Below are 22,956 nucleotides of genomic sequence, written 5' to 3' on the forward strand. Positions count from 1 at the left end.
ATCCTTGCAATGACCTGTGCCTCTTCAATGCACATGTGATGTTTTATCTTTTGCGCATGTTCTGCCAAAGCTAAGGGGCATGTTCTCCCATGTTTTATGTCAACTGCCTGCTCATAAACCTTTTGATTTATTGAATAACCAATTTCACCAATGTAATGTTTCCCGCAAGAACATGAGATTACATAATATATATATATATATATATATATATATATATATATATATATATATATATATATATATGTAATGTCCACTAAATCTTTTACAGATCTTAAGGAGCTTCCAATGGTGTTAAGAATGGCGTTAAGGGCCTAAAGGTAGAGAAATCTTATGTTTCCTCGTAATCTTATCAATTTTATTTGTAGCCTTTTGAATAAATAAAAATACCCTTAAATTTAATCTTTAAAATCTTTTTTAATCATAAAACCTTTGCTATTAAATTATTAATCATTATAATTTCTAAAAAAAATATATAGTTTTATTTTCACAAAACTAAATACAAATATTTTTATCAATAAAATAATTCAATTTACTTTAAATTCATTTTTTTATAATTTAAAATTAGTCCCTGCCATCTCAAATATTTTTAGGTCGGGATTCGAAGTTCCAAAAGCTTTTTTCCATACATTTTAATAATTTAAGTCATGAATTTGATATCATTTTAATTTGATCATAACTTTACTCAATATTATTAAATAACATTTCATAATTAAAATTAAGAATTTATCTTCATTTTAAAGTTAATCATCACTTTACTAGATATCATTGAATAATATTGGCTATCTTAATTTTAAAATTGATTATAACTTTAATAATATCAACTAAAGTTATAATGATTCTTAAATTAAAGATCAAAATCATGATTTTAACTATAAAAAATGTATAAGGAAGAAGTCTTTTAAAATTTAAAATTGATTATAACTTTAATAATATCAGCTGGAGTTATAATAATGCTTAAATTAAGGATCAAAACCATGATTTTCATTATTAAAAATGTATAAGGAAAAAGTCTTTTAAATTTTGAATTTATTAATATTGAAAAGATTAGATTTATTATAAGATTAATTTATTTTAAATTTAATCATGATTTTTTGTTTAAATAATTATATTTTGAAAGTAGAAATAAAATTAAAAGAAATGCTAATATTTTAATTTGAATAGTTATGTGATGACCCCGTAAAACATGTAATTATGAAATGTTACTGTGGTAAGAAATTAATGAGAATTGTTAATTACTTTTATTAAATGAAATTATTATGAAATGAAATATATATTTTGAAAATGCTGGCAGCCTCCTGGGGGGAGGACTTCTAAAGAAAAGGAAACAGTTATGAAACTGAAAAAGAAACTAACCCTTCACACAGGAAAAGTGCGGGGAGGGAAACCTCTGTGCTGTGGTGACAGACAGAGGGAGAAAATTCCAAGAAAGGAAAACAAGAAGGAAAGAGGGTTAAGTCTGGTAAAGACCAGATAACCCCAGCACGCAGGTGCTAGAGTCTTGTTGAGGGCTGCAGGCCTGCAAGACAGCTCGGGGGGAGAATCCAACGTACTGATGGATCTCAAGGTTGGGTGGATAAGAGCAATTATGTAAAATGCAGGTGAACTTCTGGAGCGTTAACTCCTGTAGCTGGTAGACCAGGTACGAATTATTCACCAGATTCAGATTTCCGTTATCAGTATACTGGGTGTATAGAAGGAAAGTAGATGAATCCAAGTCTCTGTTGCTAACTAGAGGTAAAGAATGTTTAATATTAGAAACAGTTTCTATGAGCATTAGAACTGGTTATTAAGGCAAAAGAACAGAGACCATCTACTGTATGCATTGCATGCTAACTATATGAAAATCGATGCATGTTAACTATATAGAAACCGATGCATATTAACAGTATAGAAACCAATGCATGCCATCTGTATAGAAACTGAAGCATGTTATCTATATAAAAACCGTACGAGTCCTGGAAAACCATAACAGTATGCCGAATATTTAAGTGCATAATATAAAGATGCATTAAACCCTATAACAGCGGGAAGATTCACTGAAAACTATAACAGTAGAATGATTTATAGAAAAATCAGAACGGCAAAGAGAATTATTGCAGTTCTAGAGCGAACAAGAAAAACATATTGAAATAGTACTGTTGTTCATAGCATACAATGAAGCCGTAACAAGGGATGTAGTCAGACCCTGTACCAAGGGTTTACCTTTCATTATATTCGAGAACAAGTATAAAATCATCACTGTGTTATCACTCGTCGGAACGCATTCGGCTCAGAGTACAGGGGTTGATACTATTATCCACATAAAGGCGACATGGTATCACATGGTAATAGAACCCTGTTGTGGTAAACGACCATGCAACCGCCATAATATAAGTCATGTATAATGAGAAAGTATATGACTGTTACCATAAACCCTTAAATAAAACAAACGCAATCCTGTAAACCAAAGGAAATACGATAACCTCTAATATAAGACGAGCTCAAATATGTCTTTGAGTCAATATTATATGCGTATAAACAAGACAGGTCACTAGTGCCAACTGTATCAGATGAACAAATTTATACATCGTATTCAAAGGAATATATATTAACCTTATGATAAACAGAAACCCCGATGGGTATAACGACAGTATGATTACCCAAGTGTCCAGAGAGCCGAAGAAGACTCTCATTCCTCCATAAATACAGACAAAAACTTGTGATTTAATATTCAACATTTTCGACAATATGAGAAACAGAGAGGAGTAAATATCCTGAGTTCATTGAGTCGATTCGGTCCCGGCTAGGAGGCCGTGGACTCTTAAATAAACATACATACAACCCTGGCATATTGCCAAAATAGATACTTAACATAAGATTGTATAAATCAAAGAGAACGCAGGTTCCGGCATGGAATGGCCGACCGCGAATCGAAACCAGGGTTTGACTGAGTGAAGAAACCCTGAGACATTAAAGAAAAAACCGCCATGAGGAACTCCTCAGGCTAAGAGAATCAACATAAGACACACTGCATAAGAATAAACCCTCACCCATCAGGTGGAAGCGCAAGCTCTGCATCAATTTATGATGGGGTAAATACCTGGAAGTGCCACGGTCGCATATTCGCTTCTGGAACGGCTGAAGGATCGTGATGTAAACACCTGACACAGTGAAAGCATTTGAGATTAGTTCATGACTGAAGTATCCCAGAACTAATGAACCGGGCAGTAAACAAAAGCACTGTACATATATATATATATATATATATATATATAAATCCAAACAGCTGAGGAAAGACCTGTAATCGGCGGGCTATGGTCATTGAAATACCTGGAATAGCGTTGCAGACCTGGTAGATGATGCGAGGAAGACACCGCCGAGCTGAGCAGTACTCAGCCTCCCGAAACATGTGCAAATGAACTGAATGAAGTAGCTCAGTGGTATATTAATCACCACTAAACCCTTGGGCTAATTCAAGCCCTTAGATCTTAACATGCAATCCTCATCGTTCAATCGACTGGGAGCTTGGCACGTAAACTCTAGCGTTTCAACCAAGGAATCACGTGGACTCAGCACGGCACTAGCCACCTGGCGAAGGTAGGTGAAGTGAGTTAAGATTACGCTCACCACCTGGCGCTGGAGCTGGCCGGAGCAGCTACCGGTGATTGCAATAACCATTAACTTAGCCTTTAATTTCGTAAAGGTTGCCAATTGGGTCAGGTAACATTAAACCAAGGGAGAAACCTTATTATAGCAGGGTTGGTATACGTATATGTAAATATAGCAGTGGAGAACGATGCCTTGCATACATATTTATTCTATGATCGGATGGATGAATAGTAAAAGTAATAAGTTCTGTAATATTTTTAAAATTTTTGTATATTGTCGATGGGTCGTGACAATGTGGTATCAGAGCAGAGGTTTCAAAACTGTGGCCTCTGGAGCAGTAAGATCCAGCTGCATGGAAGATTATCATATAGTACATATATGAGGAAGAATTAATTCAGCTAACTGATTTTCTGTTTATTAATTAGGAGATAAATACAGAAACAACAATCCGCTAACAGTCAACAATAAAGATGGAGGAAATGCAGGGAGCTGACGGTATTCTTCGGGAAAATCCAGAGCTGTGGGTACAGCTTGGTGCAGAGACACGCAGTACCAATCTGGCGATACTAGAAACTGTTCGAGAACTGAAAAGTGAGATGGCACGTTTGCGAGAAGACAACGCGCGATTGACAGTGGAGCAGGAAAGAATATTGAAGAGTTTGTCGGACAGACAAAACCCACCATTAGCCAATCCCAGTGCGGAACAGCAAAGGGGAACTGAAGAACGAAATTACCCAACTGCACCTGAAATTTCAGAGGAAAAGGAGGACCATTCTGATAACGTACTGGAACAACAAACCTCAAAACGACAGAAAATGGAATTACAGGGGGAATTCCGAAAAATTAAACCTCCACATTTCGATGGGGAACAAGAGGAAGCAGCAGAAGCATGGTTAATTAACATGAACAAGTATTTCCAGTTGTATGAGTATGATCAGAATCTGAAGGCACGGCTGGCCATCTTCCAGCTACAAGGCAAGGCAACCCTGTGGTGGGAAGAAACCAAGATTGTAAAAGGAGTAAGTGAGCAGAACATAATGTGGGAAAAGTTTCAAAAGTACTTCAAAGAGAGATATCTAACCGAGCGATTCTATGATGAGAAAGCACGGGAATTCCATGATTTACGGCTAGGACAGCAGTCTATGGACGAGTTCATTAACCGCTTCACTTCCCTGCTTCGCTACGTGCCATATATTAAGGAGGAAAAGGCCAAGGTGCAGAGATTTGTGAGTAGTCTACCTGCCTATATAAGGGAACGCATTGAGTTTGATAATCCCAGAACAATGGATGAGGCGATTCGTAAGGCAAGAATCTGTTACCAGCAAAACAAACAGAAAGGAGACATTTCAAATAAAAGATGGAATGAAAGAAAGGGCAACAGAATTGCTGGTAATAATAAAGGGAGTCGCAGTAATGGCAGCAAGGGTGCTGGTAAGGGACAGATTAGCAGAAATGTAGCAAAGAGTACCTTTCGGACTAAACCAAGTGAGAGCAGAATCAGTGAACCACCTGCCAGGTCAGACCTTGAAGGGATGACCAGACCTCCAGTCCAATGTTGGGGTTGTGGAGGACCGCACTATGTTAAGAACTGCCCTCAGCGTAAAGGAGTGGACCAAATATCTCAGATCCAAGAAGCATCGACTGTTGGGGAAGTGGCGCGCAGCGTGCCAAGAATTAACGCAGCCTTGGATGACCGTCAAGCGGAATACCAGCCAACCATGGTGGAGTTTGAAGGTAAAATTTCAAACCTTTCTATAGCTGTTCTTATTGACCCAGGAGCTACTTTAAGTTATGTTAGCCCAAAAATAGTAGAACAGTGTAAGTTACCTTCTGAAAAGTTCAGGAGCCCATGGCTGGTACAGCTAGCCACGGGAGCTAAGAGACGAGTCTTAGCCAAAATTAGTAACTGCTCTTTCAGCATAGCTGGACAGCCAATTACAGCAGATCTGAATGTACTTCCATTGGGGTCCTACGACATCTTGATTGGTATGGATTGGCTGGAGAAACATTGGTCGTTGGTAAACTGCAAGACCAAAACCATTTATTACAAGGATGATTTGGGACAGCAGCAAGAGTTGCAGGGGATTAAACACCCTGTACAGATCCGACCTATCACTGCTTCCCAGTTAGCTAAATGTCTCAGAAAGAAGTGTCAGATTTACGCTATTCAAGTTGGTTATGCAAACCAGAAAGACAAAACATCTGCACTGGATAGCATTCCGGTAGTACAGGAATTTGTGGATGTTTTTCCTGAAGAGGTACCAGGACTGCCCCCAAAAAGGGATATAGATTTTACTATAGAGTTAACACCAGGGGCAGCCCCAGTGTCACGGGCACCGTACCGAATGAGCGTGCCCGAGTTAACAGAATTAAAAATGCAACTGCAAGAGCTGCTGGATAAGAATTATATCCGCCCCAGCGTGTCACCGTGGGGAGCTCCAGTGTTATTTGTCAAAAAGAAAGATGGAACCCTCCGTATGTGTATAGACTATCGTCAGCTGAACAAGCTCACGATAAAAAACAAATACCCCTTGCCTCGGATTGACGAACTCTTTGATCAAGTGAAGGGGGCAAAGGTATTCTCCAAGATCGATTTGCGATCTGGTTATCATCAGATCAGAATTAAAGAAGAGGACATTGCCAAAACCGCTTTCAGAACACGCTACGGGCATTACGAATTTGTGGTGCTGCCCTTTGGTTTGACCAATGCACCTGCCACCTTTATGTGTTTGATGAACAGCGTGTTTCACAGGTTTTTGGACAAATTCGTGCTGATATTTATTGATGATATTCTGATATATTCTCGTTCCCATGAGGAACACAAAGAACACCTTAGGATGGTGTTGCAAACTCTTCGGGAACACCAGCTATATGCTAAGTTTAGTAAGTGTGACTTTTTCAAGGAGGAAATCCAATATTTGGGCCATGTGATTACTAAAGAAGGAATAGCAGTAGATCCTGAGAAGATAAGGACTATTATGGAATGGCCCATACCCAAGGATGTAGCTGATATCAGATCCTTTATGGGACTAGCGGGCTATTACCGAAGATTTGTGGAAGGGTTCTCAAGGATAGCCTACCCTATCACGTCCTTACAGAAAAAGGGGAAGATATTTAAGTGGACCCCAGAATGTCAGCAGAGCTTTGATCGGTTAAAGCATTTACTCACTACTGCACCCATCTTGAGTATAGCGGATCCTAATAAGGATTACGTAGTGTGCACCGATGCAAGTAAGGAGGGTGTGGGAGGAGTATTAATGCAAGAAGGAAAAGTAATTGCGTATGAATCAAGGAAACTAAAAGATCATGAGCAGAAATACTCTGCTTACGATCTAGAGTTAACAGCAGTTATCCATGCGCTGAAAATGTGGCGACATTACCTCTTGGGGAGGAAATTTCTGTTGTTAACAGATCACCACAGTTTGACCAATTACTTCAGTCAACCTACATTGAATGCAAGACAGGGTCGTTGGGCAGATTTCCTAAGTGGATTCGATTTCGAGATTAAGCACTTAAAAGGCAAAGAGAACCGGGTGGCTGATGCATTGAGTCGGAAGGTGCAGTGTTTGTGTGAACTTTCAGTTAGCAAGTGGCGGAACTCTCTGTTTGAGCAGATTAAAACAGCAGCAATTCAAGATGCTGAATACCAACAAATAAAACAGCAGGTACAACAATCAGTTAAAGAAAAATTACAGCAAGGATATACACTAGACGATGCTGGAATGTTGTATTTTAATAAGAGATTATATGTACCTGACTCGAATGATCTTAAGAATCTAATTTTGGATGAGTTCCATACCAGTCATTACACTGGCCATCCAGGATACCAAAAGATGGTCACTGCTCTTAGGAAGGAATATTACTGGCCTGGAATGAAGAAGCAGGTGGTTGAGTATTTGGCGCGGTGTTTGGAGTGCCAGCAGATTAAGGCAGAACATCTGCATCCGGCCGGGCTATTACAACCTTTGCCTATTCCGGAGTGGAAATGGGAAACCATTTCCATGGATTTTATAACCGGTTTGCCACGAACAAAGAAAAGCAATGATTCCATCATGGTGGTGGTTGATAAGTTAAGTAAAGCCGCACACTTCATACCAGTGCAGTCCACTTATAAGGCGGTGCAAATTGCTCACCTTTTTATGCAGAATGTGTTCAGACTGCATGGACTGCCGAAGGTAATCATTTCAGACCGGGATGTAAAGTTTACATCCACCTTTTGGAGGACGTTGTTCGCTGAGTTAGGAACACAGCTGAACTTTAGCACAGCCTACCACCCGCAGACCGATGGTCAAACCGAGCGAGTAAATCAAGTGTTGGAAGATATGTTGAGGGCGTATGTGATGCTGAAACCAAACCAATGGGAAGAATATTTACACCTGGTTGAATTCGCATATAACAATGGATATCATACCTCGACACAGTTAAGCCCCTTTGAGGTTCTGTATGGACGAAAATGCCGCACACCCTCAAGTTGGGGTGGACCTGAGGATAAGCTGAGTTTGGGTCCGGAAATGCTTAAAGAAATGGAAGACATGGTGAAAAGGGTGCGTGCCAATTTGAAGGCTGCGCAGGACAGGCAAAAAAGTTTTGCGGACAGAAAAAGAAGATTTAAAGAATATCAGGTTGGTGACCATGTGTTTGTGAGGATCCAAGCCAGAAGAAGCACACTGCAATGGAGCGGATGTGCCAAGCTGGCTCCTCGGTACTTTGGACCTTTTCAGATCTTGGCTAGAGTGGGGCCGGTGGCTTACCAACTCGCCTTGCCAAGCCATATTAAGATTCACAACGTTTTCCACGTTTCTGTTCTAAAGAAATATGTATACGATCCTAAACATGTGATCAAATGGCAAGATGTTCGGGTAAGAATTATTTCCGTTGTTTGAACATGCAGATATACTCAACAGAAACTGACTAAAGGTATTGATTGTCTGCAGGTCGAACCGGAAGGCGAGGTTCTGGTCGAACCACAGAGCATTCTCGACCGGAGAGAAGTGCGGCTGCGGAAACGGGTTATTACCCAAATTAAAGTGCTGTGGCAGCACTATGGGCCTGAGGAGGCTACTTGGGAAGACGAGGAGCTTATGAGGAAAGTTTACCCGGACTTATTTGAAGGGAATAGACATCGGGACGATGTCCAATCCCAGGGGGGGGAGATGTGATGACCCCGTAAAACATGTAATTATGAAATGTTACTGTGGTAAGAAACTAATGAGAATTGTTAATTACTTTTATTAAATGAGATTATTATGAAATGAAATATATATTTTTGAAAATGCTGGCAGCCTCCTGGGGGGAGGACTTCTAAAGAAAAGGAAACAGTTATGAAACTGAAAAAGAAACTAACCCTTCACACAGGAAAAGTGCTGGGAGGGAAACCTCTGTGCTGTGGTGACAGACAGAGGGAGAAAATTCCAAGAAAGGAAAACAAGAAGGAAAGAGGGTTAAGTCTGGTAAAGACCAGATAACCCCAGCACGCAGGTGCTAGAGTCTTGTTGAGGGCTGCAGGCCTGCAAGACAGCTCGGGGGGAGAATCCAACGTACTGATGGATCTCAAGGTTGGGTGGATAAGAGCAATTATGTAAAATGTAGGTGAACTTCTGGAGCGTTAACTCCTGTAGCTATTAGACCAGGTACGAATTATTCACCAGATTCAGATTTCCGTTATCAGTATACTGGGTGTATAGAAGGAAAGTAGATGAATCCAAGTCTCTGTTGTTAACTAGAGGTAAAGATTGTTTAATATTAGAAACAGTTTCTATAAGCATTAGAACTGGTTATTAAGGCAAAAGAACAGAGACCATCTACTGTATGCATTGCATGCTAACTATATGAAAATTGATGCATGTTAACTATATAGAAACCGATGCATATTAACAGTATAGAAACCAATGCATGCCATCTGTATAGAAACTGAAGCATGTTATCTATATAAAAACCGTACGAGTCCTGGAAGACCATAACAGTATGCCGAATATTTAAGTGCATAATATAAAGATGCATTAAACCCTATAACAGCGGGAAGATTCACTGAAAACTATAACAGTAGAATGATTTATAGAAAAATCAGAACGACAAAGAGAATTATTGCAGTTCTAGAGCGAACAAGAAAAACATATTGAAATAGTACTGTTGTTCATAGCATATAATGAAGCCGTAACAAGGGATGTAGTCAGACCCTGTACCAAGGGTTTACCTTTCATTATATTCGAGAACAAGTATAAAATCATCACTGTGTTATCACTCGCCAGAACTCATTCGGCTCAGAGTACAGGGGTTGATACTATTATCCATATAAAGGCGACATGGTGTCACCTGGTAATAGAACCCTGCTGTGGTAAACGGCCATGCAACCGCCGTAATATAAGTCATGTATAATGAGCAAATATATGACTGTTACCATAAACCCTTAAATAAAACAAACGCAACTCTGTGAACCAAAGGAAATACGATAACCTCTAATATAAGACGAGCTCAAATATGTCTTTGAGTCAATATTATATGCGTATAAACAAGACAGGTCACTAGTGCCAACTGTATCAGATGAACAAATTTATACATCGTATTCAAAGGAATATATATTAACCTTATGATAAACAAAAACCCCGATGGGTATAACGACAGTATGATTACCCAAGTGTTCAGAGAGCCGAAGAAGACTCTCATTCCTCCATAAATACAGACAAAAACTTGTGATTTAATATTCAACATTTTCGACAATATGAGAAACAGAGAGGAGTAAATATCCTGAGTTCATTGAGTCGATTCGGTCCCGGCTAGGAGGCCGTGGACTCTTAAATAAACATACATACAACCCTGGCATATTGCCAAAATAGATACTTAACATAAGATTGTATAAATCAAAGAGAACGCAGGTTCCGGCATGGAATGGCCGACCGTGAATTGAAACCAGGGTTTGACTGAGTGAAGAAACCCCGAGACATTAAAGAAAAAACCACCATGAGGAACTCCTCAGGCTAAGAGAATCAACATAAGACACACTGCATAAGAATAAACCCTCACCCATCAGGTGGAAGCGCAAGCTCTGCATCAATTTATGATGGGGTAAATACCTGGAAGTGCCACGGTCGCATATTCGCTTCTGGAACGGCTGAAGGATCGTGATGTAAACACCTGACACAGTGAAAGCATTTGAGATTAGTTCATGACTGAAGTATCCCAGAACTAATGAACCGGGCAGTAAACAAAAGCACTGTACATATATATATAAATCCAAACAGCTGAGGAAAGACCTGTAATCGGCGGGCTATGGTCATTGAAATACCTGGAATAGCGTTGCAGACCTGGTAGATGATGCGAGGAAGACACCGCCGAGCTGAGCAGTACTCAGCCTCCCGAAACATGTGCAAATGAACCGAATGAAGTAGCTCAGTGGTATATAAATCACCACTAAACCCTTGGGCTAATTCAAGCCCTTAGATCTTAACATGCAATCCTCACCGTTCAATCGACTGGGAGCTTGGCGCGTAAACTCTAGCGTTTCAACCAAGGAATCACGTGGACTCAGCACGGCACTAGCCACCTGGCGAAGGTAGGTGAAGTGAGTTAAGATTACGCTCACCACCTGGCGCTGGAGCTGGCCGGAGCAGCAACCGGTGATTGCAATAACCATTAACTTAGCCTTTAATTTCGTAAAGGTTGCCAATTGGGTCAGGTAACATTAAACCAAGGGAGAAACCTTATTATAGCAGGGTTGGTATACGTATATGTAAATATAGCAGTGGAGAACGATGCCTTGCATACATATTTATTCTATGATCGGATGGATGAATAGTAAAAGTAATAAGTTCTGTAATATTTTTAAAATTTTTGTATATTGTCGATGGGTCGTGACAAGTTAATTTTATTTTTTTAGATTAAAATAAATTAATTTTATATAAAGTAGATGAAAAGTAATTTAAAATCTGTTAATTTTATTTTTTAGATTAAAATATATTAATTTTTTAATAAAGTAGATGAAAAGTAATTTAAAATTTCATGTATATGTTTCTTATTGTGTCAAATTGTAGAAATTTCAAATGAAAAATTGTAGCTTTAGATTAAAATTTTAGATATATTTATAAAAAGTAAATATATAACATTATTTTTTATTCTTTGACTCTTGGAATGCTATTTAGTAAATATCATGATTTTATTTTTTCCAAAATAATTAGTTTATTAATTCAAATAATTATAATTAATTAAAAATAAAATAAAATATAGTATAGTATTTTTTATCTAGGAAATATCATGATTTTCTTTTTTCCAAAATAATTAGTCTATTAATTCAAAGAATTATAATTAATTAAAACTAAAATAAAATATATTATTTTTTCTTTCTCAGTCACATATATAACGATACAATAAAAAGTTTTTCCAAAAATAAAATATAAACTTTACTATGTGTACACATATAAATCTAAATAATATTCATAAATATTTATAAATCCAAATAAATAAAATATGCAATTTAATAAAATATAGTTTGCAATTTAATAAAATCTAAACTAAACTTTACTATCCGTATACATATAAGTTTAAATAATATTCATAAGTACTTATAAAACCAAGTAAATAGGGTATGCAATAAATATAAATAGACTAAATAGGTAGTGAAAGTAAGTATAAAGATTTGGATATGGCATGTTTTAAAAAATACCAAGCAACACCATTTATAGATTTAGATAATAGAAAATAAAAATTTATTCTAATTAAAATTGTTTTCCTTTTACAAAATTTACCACAATATTTAATTCAAAATATTTATTATTAAAATATAATTTTAAAATTTAGTAAATTATTTTTTTAATATTTTGTATTTAATTTAGTAAATTATTTTTTATTATTATTTTATATACAATTTTAAATCCAGTAAACTAATTTTTTTATGGTATAAAAAAATCATATTTTTTATTATTATAATTATAAATATTAAAATTATTTAGTGTGGTGGGAAGGAAGGAACTGAATCTTCTTTTATATATATATATATATAATTTCCACATATATTAATGACATTGACTGTGTGTATCTATAATGGAAAATAAATATATATATATATATAAAATTGTAAGGAATAATTTTTTATTCGATTTGCCTGGAAAATAATTTTATGCACTTGAAAACTGTCGAGAGCACCTCAATTTTGGAACGTATTCATTTGCCGTCCATTGTACCTCTTACAGAAATGGATGGCGAGACAAAATCGCGTGTGTCCTAATGGATGTATTTCTTCACGAACCGAAGACGGTTTTTGGAATTCGGTTTCTCCATCCGAACCGGACCGCAGATAGAAAGATCTATGATACGTTCACAATCCACATATGGTTGTCTTGAATCAGTTTATCCATGCGGACGGCAGGTGGAGATATCCGAGCCACAGGAGGTCGCGGGCTGTAGTGACAATGCGACATTTCCGGAGACAAAAAATTCTGGAGAAGGCAGCCAGCGGGCTCGGAAAGTTGGCCTTTATCTGGGCCACCGCGGTCTTCCTCGAAGGCTTCGCATCTTTAGCCGAAGCCAACAGGTGGAGTGGCAGCAAGAGACAATGCTAATATCCATGGCAACTCTTAACGACGAAGCTAAACGGCTATGGAGCGGATTTTGCAAATTCTTCAGACGCTTGACCTCAAAAAACAGTAAAGAAGATACTGGGGTCGATCAGTATGCTTCACAGAAGAGAACTTGGTCAATGTCAAAGGTCTGGATGCTTTTCTTGGTGCAATTGCAATTGTTGTCCGCTTTGACATGCGTTGGCTTGTCTTTGTATCGGTTAGTAAGGCAGCAATACTGCAATGGAGATTCAGGTAGTGATACCAAGAATCTGAAACCAGCTCTCAAAGTTTTCTGCGGCTTGTCGTTGGCCAAATCGTTTCTAATTCTTCTGGAGAAGGTATATTGGCTGTGGACGATCATTGCAGGGAGGTTACTGACGGAGGTTAACCGTGAACATGGCTTCAACGACCCTGAGCTCGCCATCGTCCGACGTTTTCTCTACGACACGTATTCGCGGTGCGTCAATGGTAGTATTCGCCATCATATTCGCAGTAATGCAAATTTTATGTTGGCAAAAAGAACATCCTAATTACATAGAGGTTTAATTAGCATTTGTACTAGATGTTGCAAAGGAAATGCCATAAAGTAAATGCCGTAAGATATAAATTGAAGAATGTAAATATTTAATTTTTTAAATAAATGAGGAATTTATATTGAAAAATATTAATTAAAGTAACATTTAAAGCTTAATCCAATTTAAACCATGAGATCGAAAAATCTAAAACATGGACAGTTGACAGTACTTGATAGGTGGGGGGTGGAAATTTAAGTTTAAATGCAGAGCAATGTAAATATTATTATCTCATCTCATGTTATTTTGCAGCATATGTTCGTTTGTAAATTCCATGAATTCCATTCCATTGGTTGTCTGAACCAAACTGTGCATATTATCATTTTTTGTTTTATGTATATCTCTCATAGTTTGAAATGGAATTCATTCGTTCTAATTGCATGCTTCCAAAAAAAATTGATAATTTGAGTAATTTGATTAGACTTACACAAAGGGGTCTTCTCTAGTTCTGGAGGATCTTCTCTAAGATATTATTCCAGTATGGAGTTTACTTTATATCACCATTAATACATTATTAAAAACTATAACTAATTATTTTAATGAAAATATAGAGAAACAATTAAGGTTATATTGTAACTAAAATAGTACTTTGTCGAGAAATCTGAATAGTTTATTAAACAATTTGTTTTTCCACTTGCATCTAAAAATGTAGTGGAACTGAAATAATTAAATCTAGGGTTGTGACTCGTAAAATAGTTATATTTGATGTCGAGCAGAGTTTCCACCCACAGGTTATTATCATTAGAAGAGCTTGTTACAATGTAATGGAAATACTAAGTGAGCATAAAACAAACACTGAAGATCTGGAGAAGCCAACAGCATTTGATGAAGTGACTATGAATGATCGGCTTGTTGATGAGAGCAAGGCTGGTGGATTGAGGAACGCAGTGAAGGATTTTATGTTCTGTGATCTGTTTCGATGATATAGGAATCAAACATGGATGCGTAAATATATTACTGGTTTTCAGTATGCATTCCCCATCCTCGAATGTTTGCCAACATATTCTTTTGGTCTCTTCAAATCTGATATCATCTATCGCATTACCATTACCAGCTTTACCATTCCACAGGTATAAGCTACCCAAAGCTTTGGCTTCTCTGCTTCGGTACGAGAGATACATATGTCCTGAAGGCATTATAGTATATTCACATTCTCTCAAACAATGTTAGATGTTTTTTAATATTTTTTATTCATCTGATCTCGGCTTCAAATGAAAATGGTAAACAACTCATAATACATACTAAATCAATGGGATAATACTACACAGAATTTATAGAAATAAAATTCAAACTCTAGCTTATTTACTGCATGTTAAAAACTCTTCCTCTATAATTAACCAAAGCTCTGGCTTGAAACGCATTGGAAGAAACAGAAATGCCAATGTCTGAAATGTACACCCAGAAAGTTGTGTTGTTGTACTCGTCGTGTGTCACAACTCCAGTTTTCCTCCTGCGCTCTGCGGCCACTGCTCTCCTCCTATGCTCTGCGTACACTGCGATGCCAAAATTAATGAGATACCACACTGTAATCGGTGATGCCAAAATTAATGAGATACCACACTGTAATCGGTTATGCCTCCTGCGCTCTCAAGCAACTGCTCTCCTCCTGCGCTCTATGGACACTGAGCTGGCAAAAGTAATGGGATACCACACTGTAATCGGTTATGTTGACCAGTGCGCAAACCATTTCCCAAACGAATTTGTAACCATCTTGATCGAATGGTTGAAACTTTTGCAATTGTCTAACATAGGATCCTATGGCATACGAGGATGACAGGTGGGTAGAGAGGGGAGTTCATTTCAGAGGGAACTAACAAATAATAATGAGAAATTATAAATGGATGTTATAAATAATAATGACCAATTTATTATGGAGGAATTTATTATAATTGGAATAATCTCAAATCCCCAGAAAATTGGTGGGTGGGGAGCCACATGGCACGAATCTAATTTTTTAAATTTATTAAAAGTAATGGACCATTTTGCTAAATAATATTTTTTTATATATAAATAAATATTATAAATAATAATGAGGAACTAAATCCATGATGTAGAGAATAGTCTTTTGGATTAATCACATGTAAGGATTGGGTCGAAGCTTCAAACCAACTAATGTTGTTCATCCTCAGGACAAGGTGAGAAACCAATGAATCTGAGAGAATAAATAGCAGGGATGCATCAATGTTCAGGGTAAGCCATTCAAAAATAGTCATTGGTGAAGAATTATTAAGTGATAAAAAGTTTATTAAAATAACAATTATTTAGTTAGAAAATAGCGGATATGTAATAATTAATTATTTCATATCAAAAATGTAAATAAAATAATATTATTAGGGTTGACCTATTCAATGTGAGTTAGGTAAAAGATATAATAATCTAAAAATTAATTAATATGTTTATCGATTAAAATGACAATTATTTTATATAATATTAATATTATTTAAATAATAATATTAGGTTGAAGATAAGTTGTTATGAATGAATTGGTTAGTGATAATATTAAAAAATATAATCTATTTACCAATTCATATAATAATATTATTAGGGATGACTTGTTCAATGTGAGTTAGGGATGTCATTAAGCTACATCCCCAATAGCCTTCATTATTTTGTTCAATTTTGAAGCCCGTATAAAATGGGTGGTCATCAGGAAACACAAAGGGGCCTTTCTTTAAGTTGAATACAATGAACTCATAGAGATTGCATGATGAAAGATTAATTGTCTGTCAAAATAAAAGATATGAGATGGTTCAGAATTTGACTTTTCACAATCAGATTCTTCATTATGTTCACATTCACTAGCAAGACAACCCTAATAGCTTCCTCATGGATCTGGCACATTATTGTCTTCAAGATGGTGAGGGATAGTTTCTTGTAGAATATTTATCCCTAGAGCAAACAACATTGTTCAGTCCCAATTTTGGGCCTATGTTATCCTTCAGAGTAGTATATTTATCACAAGGAGGTTTTCCAATAGTCTCGTTCAAGATGAGCAAGAAGACCTTCCTTTTCTAAGCCTGCCAATAAGTGTTGGTGGGTGTCTCCAAAATATTCATTTCTGGGCCCCAACATTTGAGAAAACATTCAATGAGAGCTATCATAGAAGATATGCTCTTCAAGATGCATAAGTGCTTGAACCCATCTTTCTGCTTGTACTCTAAACAAAGAAGAAATAATTTTATGATGGCATCTTCATGTCTTTCCTTAAATTTTGAAATAGGCCTCATAAATGTCAAGGAATAATTTTATGATGGCATCTTCTTGTCTTTCTTTCAATTTTGAAATAGAACTCATAAACGCTAAGACATGTAGAACATCGCAAAAGAATCACCATTGAAATTTAGAGGCTTCTTATCATTTTTTGGAAGAGGCTTATTTTGTATCGAGGGATATTCTCAATGTCCAACAAAAAAAACAATTCATGCAAATTCTGAGGGGCTATCTTTCACTCATACAATTTCCACCATGAAAATTTAAATTTTATAATAAATACAATTTGTACCTTTTAACAATGGAGTCGCCATGGTGACTAATCAACACATTCACAATGGTGCAAGACTTATTGGCAACCCTACAAAAGGAGGACTGATTATGACAAAGATGTAGTTATAGAAAAAGATCCTATTCCACTCCTTGAAGATAGTGATGCCAACAATGAAGAGCATTTTCAGGACAACCCTAAATTTAAAGATAGTTTTGTTGTTGGTTCCATTGAGGAAAGTACCACAAATCTAGAAGAGGATAGTTTTGAGGATACTATGTTTTGATGGGACACCATTTTTTTATGACCAGGATCATTATAAGGGGTATTTCTTGACAGACTTCATGTGATAGATTGTAGCCTAGGTCCCCTGAGAACTGTTGGCAGCTATGAATTATTTAATATCCCCAACTGATAACAAAAATTATAATAAATAAATAGATAGACAGCATATGGTATTCACCCAAAGGAACTAAACGCCTTGGTATTTTCCAGTAGTTTTCAAGGGCTTTAAAATGAGGAAGGAGTGCAAGGGCTTTAAAAGGAGGAAGGAAATTAAGAAGAGAATGGGAAGAATTTTGAATCTTTCTCTAGTGATTTTGATCCAGAGCTTAGGAGAGATTTTCGTCTCTGAGAATTTCAAGCGAGATCCTCTCACTAGATTCGGGGAGAGCCAGTCTCACCATAGCCAGCAACCTGCAACTCGAGCTAGTCTCACCCTTGCCAGCAACCCGCAACCCACTGCTGGTGCAGTTTTAATATTCTTTGGGAAAGGGGTTTTGCAGGGATTGTTTCTGGGAACAAATTCTTATGTTATTGTAGGTCTCATATCATCTTGGGACTATTATTGCAAACGTTGCATAAATTTTCCACAGAGATCACATCTGGCGGAGGAATCACGAGGTGGCTGCCAACAATTAGGGCGGTATATTGCCCAGCTCCAGATCGAGAAAAGAGAACCTTCGCGTGGGGTTTGAGGAAAAGGAATTCGTGGAGGTGAAGCGCGACACAAGAGATAGGGAGCATTGGGATAGACACAGGTTGCATACTCTAATCCCACGGCTGGAACGCGTCCTCACACCTAGCAAGAGGCAAGTTTACTGATTGGCATAAGAATGGGACGTTGAGGTGCCCTTCAGGGCGAAGGCATAGTAACACAAGCATCAATCGCAGGCATGGGACAAATCGCTATTCAGCAGTAAGTATATTCGAGGCATGGTGTTGACTAGTGGATAAATTATGGGTGCACATATTCTTTGGGGTTTGCATTCAAACAAGTTCATAAAGCTTGACATAGCAAATGAAGAAAGGGTATCCAAAATTCTGATGTATCAAAGTTCTGTTGACAATTGGAATGCCCCGCAGTCTAGAGGACGAAGGTGATACAATTGCCATCTGTGATAGATCCTTGAGTATGTGTGATCTCGCTCATGGTAAGGATAATGGTGATACAAACCAGAGATAACAAATTCACACCAATTTTCCAATCCATTTGGAAACTATGGGCCTAGGTTTAAATCATCCACAATCCCAAAAATTGCAACAGCAAAGATATTGAAAAAATCTTGAAAAATTGCAACAGCAAAGATATTGAAAAATGCTTGTTTTAAAAAAAACTGGGAATGATGAGTACATTGATAAGCCAAAATATATATTCGTGAGAAACTATCATATAAAAATGGAAAGCTAGTCATATTATGAAATATGAAAACATAGAAAAAACAACATAGCACCACTGATTTTCCATGGCTTCACAACTTGCCCCATCAGTGGCCTTTATGTGGTGGCGTGAAACATTTTACACAACTCTGATCTTTTTCCCTCCATTTCCATTTTTTAAAACGGCCGTAATATGAAAGGCAAGGGGTGTAAAATTTGAATTGATAATAACCATCGACATACATAATTCCTATCTAGAGGTTGTTCGTCCCGAATGGAAGTCATGTTTTGGTTGTTGTGGCTCATGAGTTTGCTGCGTTCATTGCCCACTCAGACACTGCAGCGGCCATGGCTTTGTACAAAGAACCCCCTTCTTTCAACGCACTCACGGCGGCCTCCTTCAATTCTTTCACTCTCGCCCTTACCCTCATCCCGCCTTCTCCTTCCATCAACTCCCTAACAACTCTCTCCACTTCTCCTCTCTTTACGAAATCATCGCTTTCCATCTTTGCTGGGATCCCCACTTTAAACTCATCAACCAGTAGAAGCCTGTTCATCCTCTGTTCCGCAAAAAGAGGCCAACAGATCATGGGCACTCCATGTGAGATGCTCTCCAGTGTAGAATTCCAACCACAATGAAAAAGGAAACCACCGGTGGATGGGTGAGAGAGAACAGGAATCTGAGGCGCCCATGAAGCAACAACAAGTCCTCGGTCCTGGGTTTGGCTCTCGAATCCCTCAGGTAAGAGTTGAGAAATCTCTATTTCCTTGATAGACAGAAAGCTACTCGACAAACTATGTAGCACCCACAAGAAGCGATGGCCACTTGCTTCCAATCCGAAGGCGATTTCGATTACCTGAGCCCCTGGGAGACCGTTTCTACTTCTAAAGGAAACGAAGAGAACCGATGAAGGCAACTGCTTATCTAACCACTCGAGGAAATCAAACAAATTTGTAACCAATTTGTAACCATTTTGTAACCATCCTGATCGAACGGTTGAAACTGTTGCAATCGTCTAACATAGGATCCTATGGAGTACGAGGATGACAGGTGGGTAGAGAGGGGAGTTCATTTCAGAGGGACTGCCTTACAGCATAATTAAAATAGTGTAAAGCTAAAACAATTGGGGTAAATCTATTTATGAAAGTTTAAAATATAAATGAATTTTTCATGTATATTTATCGAAAACATACATTTTTGACATTAACACATGATAGAAAATATTTAAGATACAGATGGGTATTTATATAAAATGAGGGATTTCTTGTAGGGGTTGTTGTGCAGTAAATGTTTCACCCATACATATTTACAACTCTCATTAAGTGCTTTAACTATGTGATGTGTTGAGGAATTGGCAACGATGTACTTCTGCTCAGACTTTAGTCATTCCATCTGTAAATAAAATCACAGCCTGTACTCTCATTAAGTGCTTTAACTCTGTGATATGTTGAGGAATTGGCAACGATGTACTTCTACTCAGACTTTAGTCGTTCCGTCTATAAACAAAATCACAACCTGTAAAAATACTTCTGACAAGTATGGTTGCTGTCAGATTTTTTAACGCAGTGGTTGGGATTGATATTTCCAACACTCCCCCTTAATCACACCTGTCACCGTTGACAATTCCCAAACAATCTCTAAGATAAACAAAAATTTCACATGTCAATGGCTTTGTGAAAATATCAACAAATTGTTCCTGTGACCTGCAGTGCTGCAACACAATCATCATTGTTAATCAAATCTTTGATAAAATGATATTAGCATCAATATGCTTGGTCCTCTTGTGAAATACAAAATTCTTTGATAATGCAATTGCAAATGTGTTGTTGTAGAAAATAGTTGTCGTTCCCTCTTGGTCATGGTGAATATCCCTCAACATCGTTCTCATCCAAACTACCTAAGATGTTGTTGCTGTTACGGCGACATATTAAGCTTCTATTGTCAACAATGACACTATTGGCTATTTCTTGGAGGCCCATGAAATGACTCCAAAACCCAAATGAAAAACATATCCTAATGTGCTTTTTTCTGTCATCGACACTTCCTACCCAATCAATGTCAGTGTAACCAACCATTCTGAAATCATCTGTTGCAGCATAGTGAATACCATGCTCCTTTGTCCCATTGACATACCTTAGAATTCTTTTTGCTGCTTGCCAATGTGTTTCCTTAGGTGTCTCCATGAACCTCAACACCAAACTCACTAGATACATTATATCTGGCCTGGTGGAAGTTAAGTACATCAAGCTTCCTATCATACTTTTGTATAATGTCATATTGACATTGTTGCTGCAATCTTCTTTGCTCAACTTCAACCCATGACAGTGGGAGTTGGTGCGGGCTTGTTGTTCAGCATATTAAACCACTCCAAATTGTTGCTACATACTTTGCTTGGGAAATAAAAATGCCATTTTTTGTTTACTTCACTTCTATGCCCAAAAAGTATCTTAACAACCCCAAATCAGTCATTTCGAATTCATTCTTCATCAATTCATTGGAATTAATGATGATGAAATCATCATTGCCTGAAAAAATCAAATCATTTACATATAAGACTACAATAAGAATATTAACATCATTTTGTTTGATGTAGAGAGTAGGTTCACCGTCACATTTGTTGAAACCATTGTCTAACAAGTAAGCATCTATCCTGCTATACCATGCACACGGTGCTTTCTTCAGCCCATAAAGAGCTTTCCTCAACCGATACACTTTGTCTTCCTGGCCTTCTACCTCATAATCAGGTGGTTGCACAACATACACTTCCTCTTTCAACACTCCATTCAAGAACATTGATTTTACGTTCATTTGATACACTTTCCATTTACGTTACGTGGCAATCGCCACAACTGTACACATTGTCTCCATCCTCACAACCGGTGCAAACTTCTCTTAATAATATCTTTCATGTTGTTGTTTGTATCCTTTGACAACTTGCCTTGCTTTATGCCTTTCAATATTACCGTCGACATTGCTCTTCATCTTATAGACCCACTTCACTCCAATGACATTTTTTCCTTGTGGAAGGTTCACTGACTACCATGTGTCATTATTTTCTATTGCTTCTATTTCTTCCTCCATTGCCACAACCCATTTTTCCTATTTGACTGCATCCTCAAAATGGATTGAGTCATCTACATGACAAAACAATGCAAATAAGGAATTTATATTGATGCTACTATCAACTTCATCTTGCTCATAAATCTCATTTAAATTTCTTAATTTTGCTCTTCTTTTGCTTGTCGAAGATGGGCTTGACATGTTGCTTGGTGTTGTGTTTTGCAATGTGCTTGGAGAAGCACTCACTTGACTGTGCGATGCTGTCCTATTATTTGTTGATGGTGTTACTTACTGCCTATTTTTTTGTTCTTGAATAGGAGTAAAGGGAGTCATTGTTGAGGAATTGCTTGTTGTTGTCAATTCCTCTTTGTCCTCATGTGGTATACATGCTTTCACATTGACTGTCTTCTATAAACCCATGTTTCCTCTTCTATGAACTGCACATCTTTGCAATTCCTCTTCTTGGTTGATAGATTGTAGAGCTTGTATGCCTTGGATTCATCACTATAACCAAAAAATATACATTTCTCCCTCTTGTTGTCCAACTTCTTCCTCAACTCGTCTGGGACATGTGCATTTTCCACACAACCAAAGACTCTCATGTGTGTGACACTATGATTTCTTCCACTCCATGTCTCTTCAGGAACCACATCCCTGGCACTTTTGGTTGGACACCTATTAATGATATACGTTTCACAAGCGACAACTTCAGCTCAAAAATAATTTGGCAAATTCTTTACCTTCAACATACTCCTTTCCATTTCCATAATGGTCCTATTCTTCCTTCCCACGACACCATTTTGCTGACGTGTATACCTTTTTGTAAATTTCTTGTCAATTCCATGATCCCTGCAAAAAAATAGGAAATCATTTGAGATGTATTCACTACCCCTGTCAGTCCTAAGGACTTTGATGTAATGTCCAATTTTCTTCTCAACAAGAACCTTGTATTGGCGAAAGTGTTCAAACACTTCACTTTTCTATTTTAGGAGATAAAACCATGTCTTCCTTGTGTAGTCATCTATGAAGGTCAATAAATAGTGG

The 22,956-nt window shown here is 37.4% G+C and overlaps 1 protein-coding gene across 1 annotated transcript; it reads right to left on the minus strand.

The window, feature by feature from the left end:
* Nucleotides 1-19,153: 19,153 nt before the first annotated feature.
* Nucleotides 19,154-21,824, minus strand: LOC149230888 (UDP-glycosyltransferase 88F3-like). The gene is made up of 2 exons (XM_089381450.1): nt 21,791-21,824; nt 19,154-19,836 (listed from the first exon to the last, which is right to left on the minus strand). Exons 1-2 carry the CDS (start codon nt 21,822-21,824, stop codon nt 19,154-19,156), a joined length of 717 nt encoding a protein of 238 aa, XP_089237576.1.
* Between the last annotated feature and the right edge of the window lie 1,132 nt (nt 21,825-22,956).

This window comes from Pinus tabuliformis, chromosome J, assembly GCF_031772625.1.
Source record: "Pinus tabuliformis cultivar Carrire ecotype Pingquan chromosome J, CPIR1, whole genome shotgun sequence".
Lineage (NCBI taxonomy): Eukaryota > Viridiplantae > Streptophyta > Pinopsida > Pinales > Pinaceae > Pinus > Pinus tabuliformis.